The sequence below is a fragment of the Apostichopus japonicus genome, chromosome 8, assembly GCF_037975245.1.
Source record: "Apostichopus japonicus isolate 1M-3 chromosome 8, ASM3797524v1, whole genome shotgun sequence".
Lineage (NCBI taxonomy): Eukaryota > Metazoa > Echinodermata > Holothuroidea > Aspidochirotida > Stichopodidae > Apostichopus > Apostichopus japonicus.
Genome location: NC_092568.1, coordinates 23,252,926 through 23,276,861, shown reverse-complemented (window position 1 = coordinate 23,276,861; position 23,936 = coordinate 23,252,926). Strand labels below are relative to the sequence as shown.

General features: G+C 38.6%; 2 protein-coding genes across 7 annotated transcripts in view; one reads left to right on the top strand and one right to left on the bottom strand.

Moving 5' to 3' along the window:
* The first annotated feature begins 1,286 nt into the window (after nucleotides 1–1,286).
* Nucleotides 1,287–7,952, top strand: LOC139971137 (large ribosomal subunit protein mL49-like). Its single transcript, XM_071977355.1, has 4 exons — nucleotides 1,287–1,503; nucleotides 2,196–2,427; nucleotides 2,627–2,754; nucleotides 3,491–7,952. The coding sequence occupies exons 1-4, from the start codon at nucleotides 1,417–1,419 to the stop codon at nucleotides 3,635–3,637; spliced, it is 594 nt and encodes a 197-aa protein (XP_071833456.1). The 5' UTR covers nucleotides 1,287–1,416; the 3' UTR covers nucleotides 3,638–7,952.
* LOC139971132 (spectrin beta chain, non-erythrocytic 1-like) overlaps nucleotides 6,263–23,936 on the bottom strand; it is a 55,318-nt gene continuing 37,644 nt past the window's right edge. For all 6 annotated transcript variants that reach the window (XM_071977343.1, XM_071977346.1, XM_071977345.1 and 3 more), the window contains 21 exons: nucleotides 23,597–23,872; nucleotides 22,945–23,112; nucleotides 22,267–22,439; nucleotides 21,584–21,821; nucleotides 20,734–20,997; nucleotides 19,674–19,895; nucleotides 19,213–19,503; nucleotides 18,742–18,950; nucleotides 17,762–17,966; nucleotides 16,903–17,097; nucleotides 15,555–15,623; nucleotides 15,143–15,253; nucleotides 14,478–14,722; nucleotides 13,557–13,695; nucleotides 12,994–13,078; nucleotides 12,565–12,656; nucleotides 11,653–11,757; nucleotides 10,996–11,180; nucleotides 10,370–10,621; nucleotides 9,538–9,711; nucleotides 6,263–8,214 (listed from right to left, as the gene is read on the bottom strand). In XM_071977343.1, coding sequence (XP_071833444.1) covers nucleotides 8,019–8,214; nucleotides 9,538–9,711; nucleotides 10,370–10,621; nucleotides 10,996–11,180; nucleotides 11,653–11,757; nucleotides 12,565–12,656; nucleotides 12,994–13,078; nucleotides 13,557–13,695; nucleotides 14,478–14,722; nucleotides 15,143–15,253; nucleotides 15,555–15,623; nucleotides 16,903–17,097; nucleotides 17,762–17,966; nucleotides 18,742–18,950; nucleotides 19,213–19,503; nucleotides 19,674–19,895; nucleotides 20,734–20,997; nucleotides 21,584–21,821; nucleotides 22,267–22,439; nucleotides 22,945–23,112; nucleotides 23,597–23,872 — 3,894 coding nt within the window. In that variant the 3' untranslated portion in view covers nucleotides 6,263–8,018. The remainder of the gene's footprint in view (nucleotides 8,215–9,537; nucleotides 9,712–10,369; nucleotides 10,622–10,995; nucleotides 11,181–11,652; nucleotides 11,758–12,564; nucleotides 12,657–12,993; nucleotides 13,079–13,556; nucleotides 13,696–14,477; nucleotides 14,723–15,142; nucleotides 15,254–15,554; nucleotides 15,624–16,902; nucleotides 17,098–17,761; nucleotides 17,967–18,741; nucleotides 18,951–19,212; nucleotides 19,504–19,673; nucleotides 19,896–20,733; nucleotides 20,998–21,583; nucleotides 21,822–22,266; nucleotides 22,440–22,944; nucleotides 23,113–23,596; nucleotides 23,873–23,936) is intronic.

The window sequence follows — 23,936 nt, the reverse complement described above, 5'->3', positions numbered from 1 at the left end:
AGACTGCAATAAAATATTATGTATCTAAGTAATTTTCACTGGAAGTTAGAATAATTTCCCTACAAACATGCATATTGAAAAATTTATATATATACTTGAATATCCGCCTCACTTTTGTTAGCCTTGCTTTTGTTTTACTTCTGCAATGTGTCTGTTTCTTAATAAACAGTATTTTCCCCTCTTCATTCATACTGTTACATTGACAGTCAGGAAAACAAGCCGCCCGTAATTTGGTTTAAGTTTAGAAATAACTGTAACATGGATGGACATGACTAAGAAAGGAGTATTAATCTTCAAGTCAATTTGGACACATATTGACAATGGGGAAAAAATAGTTGTATGGAATTATGTTGATAGTTACTATATTATATATCAGAGTTTCTTTATTAACAAACTTAAAAAGTAATTGTTCTTTTCATAATATTTGTGTTCACAGCTTGTATATCCATTTTTGAATAATAATGTGTTTTGTTTACAATAAAATTATGGGAAATCCCATAACAAGCATAACGAATCTTATTGCTTTAAAGACTTATCTATCAGTTCTCCTTTTTTTTCGGGCCAGAGAAAAACAAAACAAAAAACAGAAATAAACTTAAAGGGAACATTTGTACCAAGTGTTTGTCAAATGATGATACTAGAACTTGTGAACACTGGACACAGGTGGAGAAGAAAGTGGACAATACGTATATGGTGTTGTTGGACATTAGTGTACTAATTAGTACTGCTGGAAAGTGAGATTGCCATCCAACCAGTAATTGGAAAAAAGACTCTAAACTGGATAATTGAAAGAAAGAAGTAGAGAAGATATATGCAGTGCAAATAATGTGATACTTGAGTATCTACTATATACTAAGCCCCATTGACTTACAGACTAAAATCATAAAAGTAATGTGGTCTCGAAGTCCAGTAGAAGTAGAAGTTCTCACTAGCTAAATGCTTTCCATCACTGGATAGCTGACAAGTTGGCCATGTATGGCATCATCAATTTACCGTATCATAAGCATGCAGATTTTTTGCTATCAGAGCCTGAATTTGTTGACACTTGTTAACAAAATCTCTTCACTCAGTAAACAATTTTCGTACTCTGCTCAGGGAGGCCTAAAGTGGTCTAAAATTGCCTCAGTCGACACAATTTTGACACCGCATGTACTTCCATTCATGCTCTACAAAATGCAGCCCCCCCCCCCCAAAAAAAACAGATCTTAATTGTAACATCTCAAAAGAGATGTTCCCCTGCTCCTTGTTGCACTATTCACTCGGGCGGATTGATACAGACTTTAATAAGGGTATGGAACCTTGTACACTCCGATATAGTAATCCGACCTAAAGTGAATGGTTTTTGATATTGTGCTATCGTACCAAACCCTCGACATGTCCGAACTTAAGTAACCAGAACGTACATTCCCCGATGAGATGAAAATGGCTCTGTTTGCACGAACGCTTTCCAACGCAGTTTCAAGATACGTTTTGCCGAAATATGATGCTATTTTATCATCACAGGTATCTTGTCTGAGTTTCACTTCTTCATTATTCCGATAAATTAATAACTTTAACGCATGGTTTTCATGATATCTTCCGTTGTTTGATGTATCCATACCAGATCCGCGAATGTTGTGTAATTTTGTATTTAGGGTCCAGGGAAATGCAACTTGACTGTACCCGTGTTCCATGTTACTTTTTCCTTGTACAACAGTCCTCTCCTTTGAATGTAACTTGGAATTAAGTTCATTACATTTATAAAGTCGCTTCTTACTGGCTGCGAAAATTTGTACTTGTCTCACCTCTGAATTTTATTTAAAAAATTCATTATCTATACTATATGCTATGGACACCAAAATACTTGCAACAGTTGAGCTGACCATAGTAATTTGGCACAAACAAAGATTACTATGATTTCAACCTAAGTTTTGGAAATATATTAAAAGCATATTTTACTTCATGTTGTGGCAAAAATATGGACTCACTTAATAAACGTACACAAATAGTGCCAAACGCCAGACTGTCAGTCTTGAAATGGCTTTCTTTTTTATATTGTGTATTCTAAATTGAATTCATATGGTACAGTATGCCATTTGCAAAATCTCTATGCCTGACTTATCTTTGTGCAGTACAGTATACCAGAAACTATCTAAAACTGGGGAACAGTGTGTCATTTAAAACTTATACTTAGAAGTGTTTTCATCTGTTCACAGTTACAAGCAATACAAACAAGATCCCTACCCATTGTATGGAGTTCAACTACCTGGCATCAAGAATTTTATAATAGCAAAACTGACTTGGTAGATGAATCAGAAGAAAGAACAAAATATTTGGAATCAAAGGAAGATTTCAAATACGTTGAGAGATTGATACCATCTCTTGAGGTACCTGAACCACCAAAGCATGATTCGTATCCTACACCTTCAGGGTGGTCACCCCCAAAAGGTTAGTCTTTTTTTTTTATATCTGCTTTCGTCCTGACCGAAAGCATGTTGATTTCATAATGGTCCGGCTAGTATTGTGTGTAGGACAGCATGAATATGAGCACAAGTTGAGTTCCCTTCATAAGTATGAGTATGTAATTTTGCACAAGTTGCACGTTGGTGTGGACGCTAGTTTTAATGATTCTGTTACATCATTTCAGGATCTCCGGAAGGATTACCATATCATGTTCGTAGAACCAGATACCACAGTCATCCAGTTAGCATCCAACAGAAGCATGGGGGAAATCAGATCTGGACAATCGTAAAAAATGTTGATGGCGATATTTGGGTGAGTTTTACAGTTTACACACATTTGTCTGGTAATGTAGCCCCGATATATTGTGGTACAGCTGACAATGAGTGTAATTCTAGCATAGAACTTGCTTATTATGAAGTATCAGCTTATTTGAAGTAGTCTCTACTGTATGCGGCATTGGGCCGCACGGCAAGCAGGAATATAGACAAAAAAAATATATGATTTGTCGCTATGGTCACTGAAAATATCTATATGTCGATATAAACGATTTAGAGCATGAACAATTTTGGAGGTAATGTTATGAAACCAGTGTTTCAAAGATGGATTGTTTTGCTTATTAGACAAATTAATTTTTTTTGTGCAATCTAGCAAACTAAGATCAATATTACGAATTTGGATGTTAGGAAAAAGAAATTATATATTTACAAATTTTGGCACCAGTGGGCTGAGATTTTGAAGCTTTGGTAAACTATATATTATTGAAGCATGTAAAATATTATAAAAGTGGAAATTTTAAGGCTGTAAACATTGAAAACAGCCTCTGTTGAAAATATAGTGTTGTCATTACATTTTTGTCTGTTTAAATCAATAATGCAGTCATGAACAGATTTTGAAAACAATCGTAGAGACTAAAATTTTTTCAGGATTGATTGAAAGAGGAAGCATTAACTGGTTTCCATCAAAGCATAATTGGTTTTTGTGAATCACATCATTTTATTTTATGATATTTGATTTCAGTCTTTGCACATACACATCTTTTGTGTTTCAGACTTTTGGGGATAAACTCTTGGAACACTTGGAAGAGGTGAAAGGAGCAGAGGTGGGGATGACGATAAATGAATATGCAAAGAGGGTTTTCTACAAAGGAGTTTTCAAAGACGATGTCATAAAATGGTTAGAAAATGAAGGTTTTTGATGATTATTGAACTCCACGATAAAGAAGACTCCAAGGAGTCTAGCATGGGATTACTCAGCATGGGAGTGCAGATCTGAGCCAGAACTGTGAACCAGGAGTTTGCTCGGATCATTGTTGTACTGCAGAGCAAAGTCAGAGGAACGAGTTTGTAAGACTTAAAATCATGGCAGTTTCGTGATCATGGAAGTTGTGTGTATGGAGCAGCTGGGTATGTTTGTATGTCACAGCTCCAGCCGTGTGCATAGTGTAAGGTTTTGTAAGATTTGCCACCAACTAAGAAATGAATAGTTTGCTAGAGCAGAGGGCTTGTAACCATGCTTGGAATCCCATTCTCGCCAAACATTTGATTTGCTCTCCTCAAGTTTTGTTTATAATATCCCAGTTGCTCATTTTCTCTTAAATATCTCACACAAGGGCATTGTTAATTTCTCGCCATGAGCATCACAGCAAATATTGAATACAATATAAGAATTGAAGAAGGTGCATTGGTAACACCAATCACCAGCTCATTGCTCCTCGTTCAGTAATAAGGAGAAATGAGGAATATCTAACATGCATTGAACCACGTGGAGAGTTCAATTTGAGATGCTACCAGCTGGCTTGACTTTGCTGTGATTTTTCTTTGCTGATGGGTTGGACTTTATAAAGAGGAAAATGTTTGTATTCAAGGTCTTAATGTTTCTTCACTTTACTTTTTTTTGTTGAAGTTTGAAGTATTGTGCTAAACCTTCGTTATTCATAACTCAAAGAAAGGTAAAAAAAATTGCTGGAAATTTCATATTTGATTGTGGTAAGGCATTTCCTTTCAAATTCGATGTCGAGCAAGTTTATCCCGAGTTATTGATTGCACATGCAGATGTTGCTAATCTTCAGGGAGACAACTCATGGTTGTCGGATGAGGCTAGTCAGAAACAGTATTATTGTTAGACTTTCTTACTAAGTGCCAGATCTGTAATCCCTTCCAAATGAATTTATTTTTGTTTCTGATGAGTTTCACAATAAAGGTTATATAGTGTGGGTGTAACAACATGTGAAGTGTATATATCAACATGAGTACGATTAAACGCATCATTGCAAGTTAAAGAGTCTTGTTCAACACCAGAGTTGTAGTTACGATACTCCAATCCTGGTTCAAATACAAGACGGTGTCAAGCAATGCTTCTTGACGTTAATGAGAAATTATAGCACCCCTTCACCTTTCTGAAAGTTGGCTAGACATTAATATTGCTGAACAACCAACCTACAATGGGTATTCTAATGCCAGTCTGGTATGGTACCTGCAACATGATTATGTATGTTATTGCATCTAATGCTCTTCCTCTTTCATTTCCCTTTCCAGAAACCTATTCACAAGTGTAACAAATTAGATACAAAGTGGAGGATGGGAGCCCTGTTTGGTTGTCCCTCCTGTTTATTGTATGCTCAAAGACAACACAGCTCTTTCTTATGTTTCACATGTGTATGTTATTGCATCTAATGCTCTTCCTCTTTCAGTTCCCTTTCTAGAAACCTATTCACAAGTGTAACAAATTAGATCGAAGTGGAGGATGGGAGCCCTGTTTGGTTGTCCCTCCTGTTTATTGTATGCTCAAAGACAACACAGCTCTTTCTTATGTTTCACATGTGATCTTGATTATTATGCTGCTGACTGGAGAATGTGTTTAAATAGATGATAAAGACCAACTATATACACGACAGATTCCATCGTTTTATAACAGTGTCCGATTGTCATATTTTTTCGTAGTAAAGACCAACTATATACACGACAGATTCCATCAGTGTCCGATTGTCGTATGTTTTCGTAGAATGTAGACCATAGTCCAGTCAGTCGGTTTAATCAGTAGGTTCTTGGTTTGGTTGCACACACTCTCCTCTTCCACAACTTTATTAGTTCACAGGATTAAATATTCAGTAAGGTAAGAACAAATCGTTGCCAAATGGAACAGCTCGTCATGGAAATGTACTCTTCTCAAAAGAGAAGATATTATTTGATGGGAGAGCATAAGTTTAGAGATACATTCCAGTGGAAGACAATGTTAAACTAACTTGGAAGAGGAGAATATAAACGTTAGTTGAAAACAGCTCATCCCAACATACCCCATCAATAACCCGAAATATGGTGGGTTGAATGAAACATTGTTTGACTGGACAATACCATGGGAAAGCCTCCAGGGATGCACATAGATGTGATGCACTGTAATGGGACTGACTGCTTGAATTGTAGCACTCATAGGTGTGTTGGTGTGACAGGGTAACAGTGACCAGGGTTTATCTTTTGTAAAGTTATTTGAGGATGCCTTCATACAAGGCTAAACCTTAAAATGTATTGAGTCAACATATGATATTGTGACTGAATTTCTCCAATCATTTACATACTTTATTGAAGGTCTGTTTGCTCTTCCCTTGAAGCCCCCCCCCCCCCCCCCCCTTAAGGCCATATATGAGGTGATTCTTGCAGGGGAGTCTAATCTTGATTCTGGGCTGAAATTTAATAACACACAGCTTCATTGAGCAGAGGTCTCGCTTTTCCTGCCTTGTAATCTTACATATTTAAATAATAATATTTTAAATGATAATTCAATAAGATGAAAGCAGTTACAAAACAATAGATAGACAAATAAAATGTTACTATTCCACTTAACTTTTTATTACCTTACTTGCTGGCAAACTGCAAAAAGGGTAACAGTGATCATGAGATAGAGAAAGCATACAAAACTTCAGCTTGACGAGAGGAAAAAAAATTGAAGGCAGGAAAGAAAGAAAAAAGTTCATAGGGGGTCCCGAGAGACTTAAAGAATTGATGCTTTTGAAAACAGTTCTGTATGAATTTAGTTTGAACACATTAGAGGTTGCCATATCAATGTGAGAATACAACAAGATATAAAATGCACCTCTCCGAAATGGCAATAAATGATGATTGCATCTCATTAAAGCTATAACATATTGATGGGAATACATGCGACGTAATTAAAAACAGTACCGAATACATCTTTGAAAGAATACACCTCAGTAATGATGATGATGATGATATACAATGACATTAAGCAGAATACCTCCTAATAAACATTAGGCAAAAGTTTGTATAATAAAAAGTCGATAGTGAATCTTTTCTATAAAGATTTGTTTTGTTTGCTAAGTAGATAAACTTAAAAATCTTCAGATCCATTCCTTTTGGTTCCCCTAATTGCAGACTAAACCTGTTTCCAACAGACGACACTAAAACTTACAAACCAACAACATATATTTCAGCTTTCTGAGAAATTTGCTCATTCTCCCTAGAAGATTGACAATTTATTTTCATCTCAATTGTGCCATAATTAATACAATGGCAGATGAACAGAGTTAATAACCTGCTTAAATATTTGTTTTCAGCTAGGTTTTTCCTTTGTTTTCTTCTTCCTCTGTACAATTGTTGAATTGACTCACTGAGGTGTCCCATGAAAGTACTTTTTTATTGTTGTCACCAAGTAACAAACAAGTACTGAAGAAGACCACATCAAATTTCTAAGCAACTGTTAAATACAAAACCACTAAAGATTGGCAAATATTTAGAAAGGGAAAAAAGAAAAGTAATAGTAATAATAAGACATGCAACTGCATTCCACGAATAGGACTAAATCTACCGTTTTTTATTTATTATTTTCCCATCATTAGGGTGTATGATATAATCATACATGTCTAACATGATACAACAGTTATACAAATTTTCATTTTTTGGATGTACATACTTCATAAAGCTACATTGCGCGAGCAATTATACATTTTGAATTGAACTTATAATACAAAAAAAAGAATTGTTCACGATCATTCTGTGATAATTATTATCAATTATAAAGCTAAGCAATAACACACAAAAAAAAAACAAATTTTGGTTCCCTTTGATGGCCAACTATCATTTATATATATGCCAAATCATGCACTATGGTAGTACTATATAGTTACAATATCATCCGATAAAGACAGGACTTGAAAATGGTAAAGGAGTACTCAATTTTCCACAAGTTAAACATTTCAATTTTTTTGTCACTAAAGTGCTGTCTACGACACACACTCTTATCACAACTGGCAAATAGTAGCGCCCTATTGCAAACATGGCGTTAAATATCACAAAATTTGGAAAGAAGAAAAAAGTCACTGGTTACAGAGACTTTCTCCCCCCCCCCCCCCCCCCCCCCGGGGCCTGCACCTGACCTGTTTCTCTGTGGAAAGAATGTGCGACATCCCAGGCTCCTGTGACACTATTTTTGTTTTTTTTGTTTTTGTTTATAGTTCCAAACATGTTACACAGTCAAGCATATAAAACTACAGCAACAAACCCTTTTGAAGGTTAATTACAAAAGAAAGGCAAAAACCAAAAGAGTGAACACTAATAATGTAACAATCATTTCTTCCTCATTGTGAACAGGCCTTTGCTCTTGGACTTCTTGCCTCCGACAGCAGAGGCTTCTGAAGCTGGGAATGTGGCTGCTCTCTTCTCGGTGTCTACCACACCCGCTGCTCCTTGCAGCTTCCCTACCCAGTACTCCACCTCATTCTGGTCCTTGGCTTGAAACAAATATTCGGAACCTGTCGGTAATCTGAAAATTTTGAAGACGAAAAAAACAGTCTTGTTATGTAATGAGATGGCATGATTTCCGACCAAACTTGGGAAGTAAATTAACAGCCTCCCATTTTGATAATGAAACTCCTGACTGGGTGAAGCTATTCAGTTACAAGGCTGTGACGTCATCATTACCTTAGAATACCTCAATAAGATCTGTCCTACAAGATTCTAGTTTCATGTGAAAGAGGAGAGGTTGAAGGTGCGACAGAGGAGTGGTTGAAGGTCCGACTGAGGAAGGGTCAAAGGTGGGACAGAGGAACGGTCAAAGGTGGGACAGAGGAGGGGTCAAAGCCGGGTTAGAGGAAGCTGTGAGAGATGGACAGAAGAAGGCTTGAAGGAGGGATGTAGGAGGCATTGAAGGTGCCGCAGATGGGAGGCATTGAAGGTGGGGCAGAGGGGAGGCATTGAAGGTGGGGCAGAGGGGAGGCATTGAAGGTGGGCAGAGGGGAGGCATTGAAGGTGGGGCAGAGGGGAGGCATTGAAGGTGGGGCAGAGGGGAGGCATTGAAGGTGGGGCAGAGGGGAGGCATTGAAGGTGGGGCAGAGGGGAGGCATTGAAGGTGGGGCAGAGGGGAGGCATTGAAGGTGGGGCAGACAGGAGGCATTGAAGGTGGTGCAGAGGGGAGGCATTGAAGGTGGGGCAGAGGGAGGCAATGAAGGTGGGACAGAGCACAGGTTGAACATGACGGTCTAGCCTGCCTATAGAAAAGCTGTCCTCAAATTCACTGGAGCATTAATAATTGTTACTTGATAGCATAAACTAACTCAAGTACTGCCGTAAGGATTCATCTTCGAGTGCACCTAATTAATTGACCAGCCACCGTATGATTTTAAACATAAGTGCTCTAATGGCCAGCATTTCTTTCCTGTGTGAAGACAAATTTGGCTGCACCACTGAAATAGTGCACTGTGTGTTTTAACCATAACATTTGCAGAGGAGCTTTCAGTATGGCTAGTATTACAAACTTGGGTAGATATCCAAACACAAGGGACTGGGTGGTATTTGCTATAGGCCAGGTAGATCGAAATGAAGGTAGGACATGATAAAAAAGTGAGGTTCAGCAGATTTGATAACAGCATACCATCTACCACAATAGATATGGAAATTTGCAGATAATAAATAAGCATAATTTCAATCACAAAGGCATTAATACCTATATTGCACTGCTAAGGACACAATTGCAATATGACCTTTCATAACCACTCAAAGGAAGCATAGACAGGGGGGATGCAGGATGGAAATTTGGCTAAATATCTGACTAAAGTGACAGATATGAGGTACCTTGGGACTAACTTACTTTAGTCTAAAGACAAAGTTCTTCTTCTTGTAGTCAGTCGCTGCCTCAATTTCAGCTCCAGTGATGTCTAAAGCTTCCTCTCCGTGGAAGGTATGCTGGTTTTGTTGCGATTTCTTGTCTTTGTAGAAGTTGATGGAATGACCGTCCAATGTGGTAAAGACTTGATTCCAGGATCTAAATGACCGAGAAAAAAGATGAAAATGTAAAACGGACGGAGGAAGCAACTGTTTTTGTGAAGAAAGAAAATTTTGTATACAGCTATCCATGGCATTCTTCTTACATCTCACCACCTGTAGTGAGATTACAGGGGAGCAGGACATTCATGGGGAATTGGGACGTACCGCCAATTCTGCAGTAGGCTAGTGGTAAATTGTATGCCACAAGCCCATGTTACAATATTAATTCCACCTGATTTCTTTTTTCTTATTGTTTTATTAGATGGGGACGGGGTGGGGTGTAGGAGGGGTGAGGGGGAGGGCAATTGGGGGAGGATGCCGTATGATTATGCCAAGTTTATGATAGTATTTTAACTTCTAGTTGGTGTTTGTATAATGCTTATATAGGGGTATACCATACGTTTATGGTGATCTCTCTTACACAGACATTGCAATAAATGCTTGAAATTCACAGAAATGTATTACTTTTAGATCTCACTTAGTTACCATAACCTTTCACAGTATGAAAATAAAGTACACTTAAAACCACCCTTTTTATATAATAAAAAAAAAGAAAAAAGAAGAAAAAATAAAATATGAAGAGAAACCTAACTAGGCTCCTGGTATGCTCTCACTTAGAAAAGGACAGTACAGAGTTAGAAATAGGACAGTATTACCTGTTAGAGGCTTTCTTTGTCGTGGACTCCCACTCGTGCTTTCTGAAAAGAATACCCTCAACGTCTCCTGCATCGCCGAATGCACCGGCCGGCACTGTACCCGGAGCTGGTTCATCAAGTTGAGCGCTGGTGTCTACTTCCGTTGTGTCTCCACCGGCTGGTTCCTGTGATGGTGGCGCAGGCTCTGCCTGCGGTGTAGCTTCCTGTTGAACCATTTCTTGTACCTGCTCTACCAACTCAGCAGCTTGTTGTCTATAAGAAATGAGAGATGAACTCTTGGATTACGAATGTACCGAGGACGGAGATGCCAATCTGTAACAAGAGCCCAAGGATGGGCTGCCACAGACTAGCTGTATATTCAATCCCATTACACTCTGTGAAATATGAATCACAATTCACTTACTGCCAGTGTGAACTTGTCAAGGAGAAAGAATCTGAAACCTGTCAAAATGGTATCTCACCAACGATTCACAAATATCTTGTACATTCTGACTTTAGTCACACGACAGAATAGTTGACGAGACTCGGAAGTTTTAGAGACAGCATGGACTATGATTCACTTATGACACTGGATGACTTAAGGAATACAAAACATAATAATTAAAATAACGGCAGCAGCCTTGTACCTTATCCTCTGTTCCTCTTGTTCCCTACGCCCCCTCTCCACGGCCGCCTCTCTTTCTCTCTCCTCCTCTAGGAATTCATCCACCACTTTGTGCTTCATTTTGGGCGATTCCTTCAATGGGGGAGTGCTTCCACCTGCTGCGGCTCTGGCCTCTTGCTGTTGCTTGCGCAGTTCACGCAATTCAAGCTGTTGGAGGAGAACGATTGGCAACCATTGTCAAATAGTGTATAATCATATTCAATTTATTTCCCTTGGCTTATTGCTATGGAAACATGTAAACAGAATAACCTTTTGCTTTGAAATTAATTTCTACATCAAATTGAGCAATGTAGGTATCAAATGGCCTGATCACTTATAGACCTTGTCACCATATGACTTCGGTGACTAAAATTGTCAACTGACAGGGCTGGACGGCATCAATTAATGATCATGATCAAGTTGATGAGGATCATTGCAATAGAAGTTAGGCTGTCCAAATATCTGCCAATGCATCAATACTGCATATGTTACAGTTTATTGTCGGCCTTTAGCAAGAACATGTGATCAAAAGCAGGTGAGGTCCTCAGCAGAGACAAGGACACTATGATCATATTTGTCTGATAAATGATACCTATATCAAGGGGATCGTGAGCAAAAGTGGTTCTGTTCCTATACTTACAGTTGTTAGCTTCTCAAGGGCACCAAATCTGTCTTCCTGAGCAAACAGAGCCTTCTCCAGGGCTTCGTGACGTTTGATGAGCTTTTCAACTTCATCAATAGATTGCTAAAAGAACAATGAGGACAAGCTGGCATGAATTTCCGTTTGACACTCTGATTCGGCTGTATAATAACAAGTGTGTCTATCATCAACTAACAGCAGCCGTATATGCCACGAATGGAGGATTGAGGAGCAGCTGTATATGCTATGAATGGGGGATCAAGGAGCAGCCGAATATACCACGAATGGACGATCAAGGAGCAGCCGTATATGCCACGAATGGGTATTCGAGGAGCAGCCATATATGCCAAGAATGGGGCATCGAGGAGCAGCTGTATAAGCAAGGAATGGGGGATTGAGGACCAGCCGTATATGCCATGAATGGGCATCGAGGAGCAGTCGTATGTCATGAAAGAGGGATCGAAGAGCAGCCATATATGTCAGGAATGGAAGATCAAGGAGCCGCCTTATATGCCAAGAATGGGGATCAAGGAGCCGCCTTATATGCCACAAATGGAGGATTGAGGAGCAGCTTTATAAGCCACGAATGGGGGATCAAGAAACGATATCAAAACTAAGAAGTTCAAGAAAGCGCAAATGGAGAGTAAGTTTTATCACATGCTAGAGATTTCTTTCATCAGAAGACTAAGCAAGGTAAGACGGTTGGAATACTATTCATTCAACCTTTCTTAATTATGTCAACGTAAAGAATTCAACAATTTCCAAATACTAGTTTTTGTTATCATCAACCAATATTATTTGTTAGTTCTCAAAATAATATCTTCATAATTTTCATAATGAAATAAGAGAAGAATGACTTATCTAGATAAGAAAAAAGAAAAACTCTTTTCAATGATCTCAAAGACTACTTACACCATAATCTTCACTCTTAAGGTACTGTTCTTGAGCAAACAACCAGGCCTCTGCAGACTGAGCATCACGGGCCCACATGAATACTTCAAGGACTGCAAAAAGAAACAATGACAGAGCATTAACAAGGCTCTCAAAACAAATCTTACACACAAATATTTATTTGCATCAAAACTCTTTAAATTACAAATACATATCACTTATTCTTGATCAGACAAAAAAAAATTACCGAATATGAGTAATGTGCAATAATCATCAAACAGGAAAAAATTAAAATAAATTTGCTTACGTTTACATTTGTTGAATTATCTATGACTAATAATCTGAACATTTAGCAACAGGAATGTGGAACTCCTTTCTGGACCAAAACATTTGATCTTGGTTGTAACAAGAAGGTAGGTATAGCCCTCTTTGGTAGTCTTTGGTACTTACTAAGCTGCAAGTATTCCCATCTGTGCTCCCAGTCTTCAATCATGTCCACTCTCTTGTTTCCGACCTGCATCAATTTAGCACGGATCTGTCGACGAAGGAATTCAACAGGAAACGATATCCCAGTGCAAAATTAATTAAACATGTATTGTTGATTTCTAGACATCATAGAAGCACATCAATAAACAAGTTTATTAACATGTTTGATACAGAAAAATCACTCTGAAAGTTAAGTGATGTATATGCTAGGCTGCTTAGCATACAGACTGCAATCAAATGAAAAACCTCTCTTCTGGGAAACCTATGTAAACTCTATCATCAAACCTAACTTTCCAGTGTCATCATTAGGAATGACAAATTGTGTTCCTTTACATTCGTTAACGCCCTTTTATCAGTATTTACTGAGGGAAACAGTAATTTTCAACCCCTGCCGACAGCTTTCACAGACGAAATGAACATATTGTATTCCACACTGTAAGAAGTGAAGGAACCCCAAGCCTAACCCCTACTCGAAATTCAAATTTCTTCCGTATTTCAAAGTTTCCAAATGATGCCGTGACACGTACCTCTTCGGAGGCGTAGTGATCCCTGCTGAGCATTTCTTTGCCGAGGTTGAAGCACTGAGTGAAACTGTCATCCCTGGAATCAATCTCAGCCTTGATACTCTGATGTTGATTCATCATCAACTCGACTCCTGACACATCGCTGAAACAAAACACAAAAAAACATATGACAATGACATCTCTCTGGGACTTTAACAACTTAACACATGGCTCACAATTTAAATATATGAGTCAATCATACATGAAAGCTATGAGACCCTGTCACTGGTAGGTCTCTGGCTCAAGCCCTGGCTGGCCAAAGTAAGTTGGAGTTGTTCGTCTGAATTGATAATCAACTGTCTTTTATATGAAATGGTACCCCAAACTGTGACAAATAATATATTCCAGATGAGCTAAAGAAGTCAACTGCATCAGCAGCCTACAAGACCAATACGCTGCAAGCCACTGAACTCATATGCAATAAACCTGCGTATCTACTTACAGTGGTAAATTGACAGTGCTTCAGTGCGCACACCCAAGTTCCTCTAAGAGGTAACAGTTCAAATACCCAGTGGAGTTGCAAGGTGAGCTACATGCTTCTCAGTTTCACAGACCGAGAGTATGCTAGAGTAGTAATTGTCACAATGTTTTATTGCCTGATATTGACTGTACTGTGATGTCTGCTCCAAATGATTATGATTCTAACGTACCGTACAGCATGACAAGTTCAACCCACACTAGATGAGAAATAATCGCCATTTAAGCAGTCAAGATATTTTGCTCCTACAGAGTAGAGATATACTCTCAAGATGTTTGTCTTCTTGTCATGTACTGTTATACTATGTGTATTTTCAAATAAAGGAAACTTCCTACCACTTGACAACCATGTAAAAATCTTGTTGTAAAATTTCTAAGATACGAGTAGTTTTATCCGACGAGACTTACTCTGCCTTTTCCTCTGTTTTGATACTGAGGATGACGTCATCCATCCAGAGGAGAAGAGCCCTGACCATGTTGAGGAATCGGTAGAGTTCATCGGTCTGATCCAACTTGCTGGCTCGGAGCTGAATGCTCTGGTTCAGAGCATTCCATGCATCCACCACTTCCTGCTCCTGAGCGTCGATATCCCGGGCTTTATCTCCAGCGTAGGCTGACCTCAGACGGGCTGCTTCATCCTGAACATCCTTAACCTGTTATTGGAAAGCAGAGAAAAAAATCAAGTCTAATATCAATATGTTTGGGGGAAAGGTCCTATCCTAACTTTAGACCTACAACAATCTTCAAAGCAGATATAAATAGGCCTAATCCTATGACTTTCTACTTTACCTTACACAGGGATGAGCCTGGGGTAATAAAAAAATCATGGAACTTTGCAAAAATTGCGGTATAGGCTCCAGTTTGCGTATGCTACAGTCTGTTAGGATAATGTTAGGATAATAGTAGAGGTAGAAAAGAAATCACGGATATTCCACATATTGGCGGAAAAAGCTCATGCATGCTTACAGCTGATGTTACATTATGTGGGGTGTTTGTAGCATAAACAAGAAAATTCCACTTAGATTCTTGAGTGTAAGCCAAGTCAATCTGATGACAAAGTTGACAAGACTTACCTGAGCTCCCAATGCTGCCAGATCACTCTGGAATGAGACATGCTTCCTCTGCAAGATAGCAACTTGCTGCTGATCTTTGCCAAGCTCTGCTGACATTTCATTCTGCTTGTCCTAAAAGCCAAGAAAACAAAAAACAGGTGTGAAAATGTTTCCAGAAGCAAAGCACAAAATAAATAGGTTCCTTATTATGAAATACATTTCTTACAATGTATAGAAAATAAAATATAAAAGTCGCCAGTCTCACTGAAAAGATAACTTACTTTAATGATATAGCTCAAAGTGTCCTACTATTCCTTAACACAACACAACCATCAAACTTCAACCGAAGAAAGTGTAACTTCCATTTCGGGAAATAAAGAACTGTAGAGAAACATCCATACAACAATAATAACTGGATAACAAACACACTTACTTTGATATCACTAAGAACTTCCTTAGAATCATGGTAGAACTTGTGAAGCTCATATGAAGCAGCAAGCATCTGTAGATAGAATTAATGATACATGGAAAGATTAAAATGCATGGTCATATCATAGGCACAGATTTACAATCAAAGAAGTAGCCTCATACTGCCCACTGTGAACTCCTGTTTTGCATCATTCTAAGGAAACTGTGTGCTTTTAAGATGGAAATTTTTCCCACAAATAATCTGACTTAACTTAGGGTCAAGTGGAGTTCTTGATAATATATTATACCGTACCATTAGTTAATCACCAGTATAGTATTATACCGTACCATTAGTTAATCACCAGTATAGTACTATACGGTACCATTCGTTCATCACCAGTATAGTATTATACAGTACCATTAGTTCATCACCAGTATAGTATTATACAGTACCATTAGTTAATCACCAGTATAGTACTATACGGTACCATTCGTTCATCACCAGTATAGTATTATACAGTACCATTAGTTCATCACCAGTATAGTATTATACAGTACCATTAGTTAATCACCAGTATAGTACTATACGGTACCATTTGTTCATCACCAGTATAGTATTATACAGTACCCTTAGTTCATCACCAGTATAGTACTATACCGTACCATTAGTTCATCACCAGTATAGTATTATACCGTACCATTAGTTAATCACCAGTATAGTACTATACAGTACCATTAGTTAATCACCAGTATAGTACTATACGGTACCATTCGTTCATCACCAGTATAGTATTATACAGTACCATTAGTTCATCACCAGTATAGTATTATACCGTACCATTAGTTAATCACCAGTATAGTACTATACGGTACCATTCGTTCATCACCAGTATAGTATTATACAGTACCATTAGTTCATCACCAGTATAGTATTATACGGTACCATATCACTAGTATAGTATAATATAAACTATCGTTCTGATTATGGAAGATGAGAACTTTTGGAACGTATTTTTCGAAGTTCAAATGAATTGTTTTCAGCATCTTTACAATTCTAAAGCACTTTTCTTCTTTGTGTCATAGTGGAACCTTGAAGCAGTGAATCAACCAGTATGCATGTTCAACGGGTGTGTTCTCATGCTTGTGAGCACTTCCATGCGATCGTGTTACTTTAATGCAGAGATCTGTGAGCAGTGTAGATCACATACATTAGGATGATATGCAATATGACAGCGCCCTCAGTAGAAACACTGGCAGCCCCATTAACATCATTCACCGAACCGAAAGATCATTAGATCAGTAACACCTATCGCAAGATAAATCAAATTTCTAAAACCATTAAAGATGATACAAGACCTAAAGGGAGAACTTACGGTTGTTCTTGTTTCTATGAGTTCACAGAGGTCAGCCCATGATTCATTGATCTGGTCACGCCATTCGGCGATGACGTTAGAATCGGAATGTCCTTCATCGATGTGGGCGTCGCACATTTGGTTCACATTGTTCACCTTCACCGTGCCTACGTTGTAGGTATCGCGGGCAAACTCCTTGAATCTATCCTGAAGCATCTGTAGGAACAAACGAGACAAGCTTTGAATTTGTGGGGGATTCGACTTGCATGTCACTGTTACAAGTTAAAATCTGAATAATACAAAAAAAACATGACAGGAAACATATGAGTTCATACAAATCAGGAACTCGGTGGGAATAATTTCTTCTCCAAATCTCGACCTGTGAAAGGCTCAAGTTGACTGATGTAAATCAGAAGACATGATTTATATCTATAGATCTTCCTAGGCAACAGGACGGAGATGAATCGCTCTGAGGTTTGTTTTTTTCAGAGATGTAGTTGTTGTTTTATTGGGCTGCACCTCATCATCAGGGGAATATCAAGTGAATTTCAAATTATTTAGAGATTTGGTTGACCTTTCAACTCTGAAGTGATAGCTTTACTTTTGTAAGTCTTCATGTAGTTGGCATGAAAAGAACGGCTCATCATTTTAGAATCTGTTTTGAGAGCACGTTTCTGATTGAAATAGAAAGAAGATTTCCATCCTTCGCCAAACCTCAGACGATCGAGTATTCCCTTGGCACAGTTATCCAACAGAGCGGTAAACATATGAGGATATGCGTGTAATTATTTCCACTATTGAAAAGGCATATCACACACTAGCTAAAAACTTGACCTGTTCCTGTACAATGTTTCTTTTCTGGCATAAGGACGATACTTACTGTAACATGTTCGAAATCTTGACCAAGCTCGTGTGAACCAGCCACGACTTCCTTCTCGGCTATCCACTGCTCGATGTCGTCGATCTCTCGGTTGATTTCAAAGAGTTTGTTGTTTTCTTGTAGTCTGCTACGACGTTCCTCTGATAAGTCCTTCAGACCGGCGTAGAGTTTGTCGATCTGAGATTGTCTAATTGCGACTTGTTCACTAAGTACAGAGAAATGGTTGACACAATTGTAATGTAATGTTATATATATTCTTGTATAGCGCACTATGCACGGTGCATCTGTGCGCTTTACAGACAATCTATAATATAAAATATAAGAGTATAAATTACTAAATTTAAGATCATAAAACTGATAATAAGTACCGGTAAAGTATAAAAGTTATAAATCGATATGTCTACTACTTAAATCATAAAAGAAATTATCCAGTAAAAGCAAAACATATCTTTAAAACCAATTAAGTTGTTATGATAATGCCACTGTTGTGTGGGATGATATAGGTAACTCTTATAGGTCACATAGATCCAAGGAAAAAGATAATTTCTGCAATACAACTATGTAAAACATACCAAGAGGAGGAGGAGGTTGGGGGGGGGGGGGGGGTAGTGGTCAGTCTACAGACACTAGGTGGATTAAGTCTTAGTATTCTCCAGTAATAACATTGGGTTTACAACCAAAGTGTGAAGTTGAATTAATCTATACTCTATGAATAACACTGTTTAATGGTTTATATTATCCCAAGCACATTCTCCTTCATTGCAAAAATTGCAACATTGCAAAAATTGCATTACTGTCATCGACCACTGAGGCCAGCTAACTGCTAGGTATGCCTTTGGAGAGGAACAAGAAAATCATTTTAGACTTTGTAAAAGAACAGAGCAAAAGAAAATGGAGTGCCTCTGTTGTTGGAAATGTGGGGATAGGTAAGGCGCCAAGCAATCTAAAGTATCAATTTCTTCCAGAGAGGATGAACTTACCTTTCAGGGTGGTTCTCATCGATGAGTTTCTTGGCTTCATTGGAAAGTTCATTGATGTTGTCGGCATAATCCTCTACTGCCTTCTCTAGGATCTTGTGTTTCTTCAGGAGGCTCTTAGCGCTAGCTTCATCCTTACCCTTCTCCTCTCCCATCATGTACAACTCTTGCTCGCTCAGCCAGGCCTCTGCCTCGGCTGCGTCAAAGTAGTACTAAATACAAAGGGGAAAATCACAATGACAAACAAGTTACCATTTTAACTCAACCAAGAATGGAAGGGAACGGCATTCCACATCCATCGCCCCTCCTCCCGCCCCAACCATCTGTTCCCAGTGATATTGTCATGTGCATCTTCTTAAACCCAATAATCAGTTTTAATAATCTCCTCGTGTCATATGGAAATAGGTTGATAGAGCATCAAGTACTACTAAAAAAAATATTACAGTTTTTGCTGGATATAATAAATGAGCTTACCTTCTGTGCCTTCTCTGATTCCTTCAATCGGTCATCTCTGTCCTTCACAGCATCCTTCAGCTTTTCAAGTTGATCGTTCATGTTTCTCAAGCCTTCGTCGATCTCTGGTGACCGGGGATGGTTCTCTTCGATCATGGCTTGTCCCCGTTCACACACCTCGTCGATGCGGGGCTGGTGCCCGTCTATCTCTGTCTGTAGGGCGTTGTTCTTCTTCTGCAGTGTTCGCACAGACTGTAGGCTGTTGCCGTAGTCTGTGGAGGTAGCGGCTGGCATCCTCTCTTGGATCCATCTCTGCAAGATTACAAACAAAAGGTAAATTATATTTGATAACATTCATACATCAAATAGTCTCTTTTATTCTATGATGTCATCTCTACTGAAAGTCTCTCGTCTTGTTGCAAACCACTGAATCAACAACATTTAAAGAGAATATTTCTTGCTTTAATTATGAGAGTACTGACCTTCTCAGCATCGATATCCTTGAGTAACTGTAAACTCTTCTTCTGTGTTTCAAGGTCGTTCCTTCTGTGTGTGAGTGGTTCGGCCATGCACTGGAACCTCTCTTCAATCAGAGCCTTCTTGGCTGTTACTCTCTCGATATCATCTGCATTCTCCAACTGACAAAGCTGAGCTTCCAATTGAGTCACCTCTTCCTTCTTGATTATCACCAACTCTTCAAGCATCTAAAACCACAAAACAAATTAATAAGGAATCACAAAACAAATTGATAAGGAATCACGAAACAAAGTAATAAGGAATCAGGACAAAAGTTAATAAGGAATCTGGAAAAAAATTAATAAGGAATCAGGAAAAAAATTAATAAGGAATCACAAAACAAATTAATAAGGAATCACAAAACAAATTAATTAGGAATCACAAAACAAATTAATAAGGCATCACGAAACATATTAATAAAGAGTCATAAAACAAATTAATAAGGAATCATAAAACAAATTAATAATGAATCACAAAACAAATTAATAAGGAATCACAAAACGAATCAATAAGGAATCATTAAACAATTAATAAGGAATTATAAAACAAATTAATAAGGAATCACGAAACAAGTTAATAAGGAAGTATTTGTCAATTAATATTCACCCATGAAATGTCAGGAATGAGAATAAAGTTTGACATTGTTGCATTCTAAGGATCCAGAAAGGAATATGCACACTTAAATGTATAACTATGCACCCAAATAATGTCTTCTTAAAACGCTGACAACATATTCGCAGTGGGAGACATAAATTAAACACTACCCAAAGGCCACATTTTGCAAGACCCATTGTAGTGCGATATTTCACCTGACAAACCATTCCCCCCTGAGTTAGAGGTTGCCTTATAACTCCATATATAACCATTCCTGCATTTCACAACAGATACAATTTTTATCCATCTATGTAATCCTCTGAACCCTTTAAGGACCCATGATTTTGAAGCTGTAAAGTGCTTTTACTCCTCAACTTTTAACAACATGAAGGCATACAGGAATGACAGTCAACGTTAAATACATCACCATACCTGTTGTTTCTTGAGTTCATGGTTGAGGGTGACAAAGTCTTGGTCAGCTTCCTCTCTCTTCAGCTGAGACTCCAGATCGGTGATCCAGTTGTCCAAATCATCGCAACCTTGATTGAAGAGGGCCTGGCTGTTCTCCTCGGATAATTTCTTGCCCTTCTCCTGGGTGGTATCTTCCAGCTCTGTCCACTGGTTCTCCAGGTCATTGATGTGTTGACGAACCACCTCTTCTGTCTCAGGTTTTTCGCGGATCAGTTCTTCGGCATGCTGCATGGGAGAGAGTTCAGTCAAGTATGTAACCATTGGCGATTTGTGCAACGGTATGATGCAGTGAAAAGGATCGGGATTCAAACTTACTGTCTAAAAAACCTTTTCAGACTATGAAGTTTACAATTGCTCTTACCTGCAGGTTACTTACACCTTCAGAGGAAGTTTTATCAAGAACTCCTGTAATCAAACTACCACAATTTTTATAACAGACCTGGTGAACATCTTGAAGTTAAACGTTGACAATATTTACACTAATCTCAATCATCTTGTCTACCACTAAGTTGTTGCAATACAAGGCACAATCTTCAAAATTATGACTTACCCTAACCTGGGTTGGCATTTTTGCATAAATTCTATAACTTCTGCAGACCTGGAATATTTCTCAAGGATTGAACGATTCCTAAAACTTAGATGAAACCGAGTTATGTTCCTGTCAGATGTGAACGACTCTGTGTGTAACCTTCCCTGTTATTGTATAACACTAAGTGTAAAACCCCAACTGTCTCATTGAAGTCTGAAACCAGACCCATGGGCAGGCTCGTACCAAACAAAAAACATAATAATAGAGTAAGTCTGACGTTACCTCCTTAAGCTTGTGTAGCCTATCTTTGTTAGACTCTAACTCGGCTTCAAAGGTCTGGTGTTTCTGATATCTGCTGTGGGAGTTGCGAGCGTTATCGTAGGTCTCCTCCTGAGCGACCACCATCTTCTCTACCACCCACATACCGACATCATCAGCTTCCTCCAAGAAGGTTTGTAGGAGACGATTGTCCTTCAGCTTGGCTAGTGTATCCTCGGCAGCTTTTCGGTTTGCCTTGCGTCTGCGGCGCAAAAGATAAAGACACGATGAACCCAGAATGGAGGGCGACATTTGCAAATGCAACCACAGAATTGCTTATAGTGTCACATTTATATACATATTCCTTTCATTTTTGGCATGGAGTAGAGAAGATTAACAATAACAGTGCAATACATTGTATACCATGTACAGTCCAATATGATACCATCCCCTTTAAACCTGAACACATTGTGGGAAACAAATGGCTGGAATCTTAACGGATGTCATTCAGCTACATGTGTGCAAGGTTCCAAGTTTAATGTTAAAAAATCCCAGAAATTACAAAATCACCAAACAAGAAATGACAATGGACGACTGCAAATCAATTCGAACCCCATAATTACACCCTGTGAACCATCAATGATGTTCTAAAACCAAAAAAAAATACTTTCAATCAGGGAATTAGGTTTAACTTATGGAGAACCAACCGTTCTTCGATACTCTCGCATTTCTTGTTGATTTTATCTGCCGCGTAGTGATCTTCATCGCAGAGTTTCTGTCCGAAGCCCAAGACATTGTTGATCTTCTCGTCGTTGGTATCCATCTGGTTGAGGAAGTTCTCGTATTTCTTGATCGCTTCGTCGCAAGCTTCCAGTGATCCCTAGGAAAAAAAGTTATATCAATATGTGAATAAGCAAAAAGATCAATTTACAAATGGTATGTTTATCAAGGCAAACACATCCAATGGAAATTGTCCCCTTGGAGAAAGAAAAAAATGAACTAATCAGAGATGAATCTTGACCTTGTTTTGCATGGCCATGATGAGATTTTATGGCAAATTTAATGAAAGATTTTATGAAGAAGTGAGAGGTTGGAAAAATGGTGAACATCTGATGGATAATTTCCAGTTTAGCAGATGTTTTTTCTCTATAAGATCCTCTCTCTAAATCAGTATTAATCATAAAGTACACAGACAGGGAAAATAGAGGAGTTCAAATGAACTGCTCCCCTTTTTTAAAAGTTAGGGGCTCCGAGACAAGTCATGTGCCCGAAAGAACCTCTTAAGATGGAAACATAAGGGCCTCTGCCTAACATATCACCTATAGATTTATCTACTAGTGGATAAGCAGCTTTGCTCAGAATTAAAATCCCATCCAAGTACTTACAGGTTGTTCAACTTTAGCCAAGAAGTTCTCCTGTTGGTTCAGGATCGAGTCGACCTGTCTGGCATCTCGCAAGAACATCTGGTGGTTGAGAGCTTGAGAGAGCAATTGTTGACGAGAGTCCCACATTTGATGGAGCTCGATCCAGCCATCATCGAGAGCTTGCAGACGCTGCCAGACAAGACATAAATATTGTCATCCATTTATCTTCTTTGGTTACAAAACAAAACATACCTGGACAATTACACTTATACTTTAATTTATTGGAGGGAGGGGTGGAGAGGACACTATGTATGTATCTATACAATGCAAGGACATTTGATGTCACTCTGACCAATTAATGTAATAGTAAAAAATAACTGGACACTTCTCAACATAAAATAAATGCAGGGTTACATATCCATTAGGATGCTTATGGTTTGGATGTTATGAACCCTATAATCCATTGACAGAAAAATAAAAATAAAAATAATTAAAGTTTCTTTGATTTGCAGACATTTGAAGTCTATCACTTATTCCGTAGATCTTGGTGCCATTTGATCGACAAAGTTAACATCATGATTCGACCATGGTCTTTTGTAAACTACATCCACCAAAATGCAGCCTTGATAATGAAACGGAACTGAAAGCTTCCAACTTTTGGGGCTCATTGTACCTGCTTGAGGAAGACATACTGCGTGTCAGTCTGATCTGCACAGATACGCTCGCCAGTCTCCTTCATCTTTGCGTAGTTCTCTTCATATCCATCTATCTCTTCCTTGATGGCGGCGTGCTTGTTCAGCATCTTCTCAGCTTCTGCCAGACTCTCTGGAAGGTCCTCAGAAGCAATCTCAGTCACGGTTCTAGCAAGCCATGCCTGGAAGTCGTCAATGTCACGCAGGAATTGGTGGAGGTCTCCGGCTTCACTGAGGGCTGCTTCTCGTGTCTTCAACTGTTGGCGGAAGATACCGAGTTTAGTTACACCGTCCATTTTTTGTCTTTACATTGCAAAATTT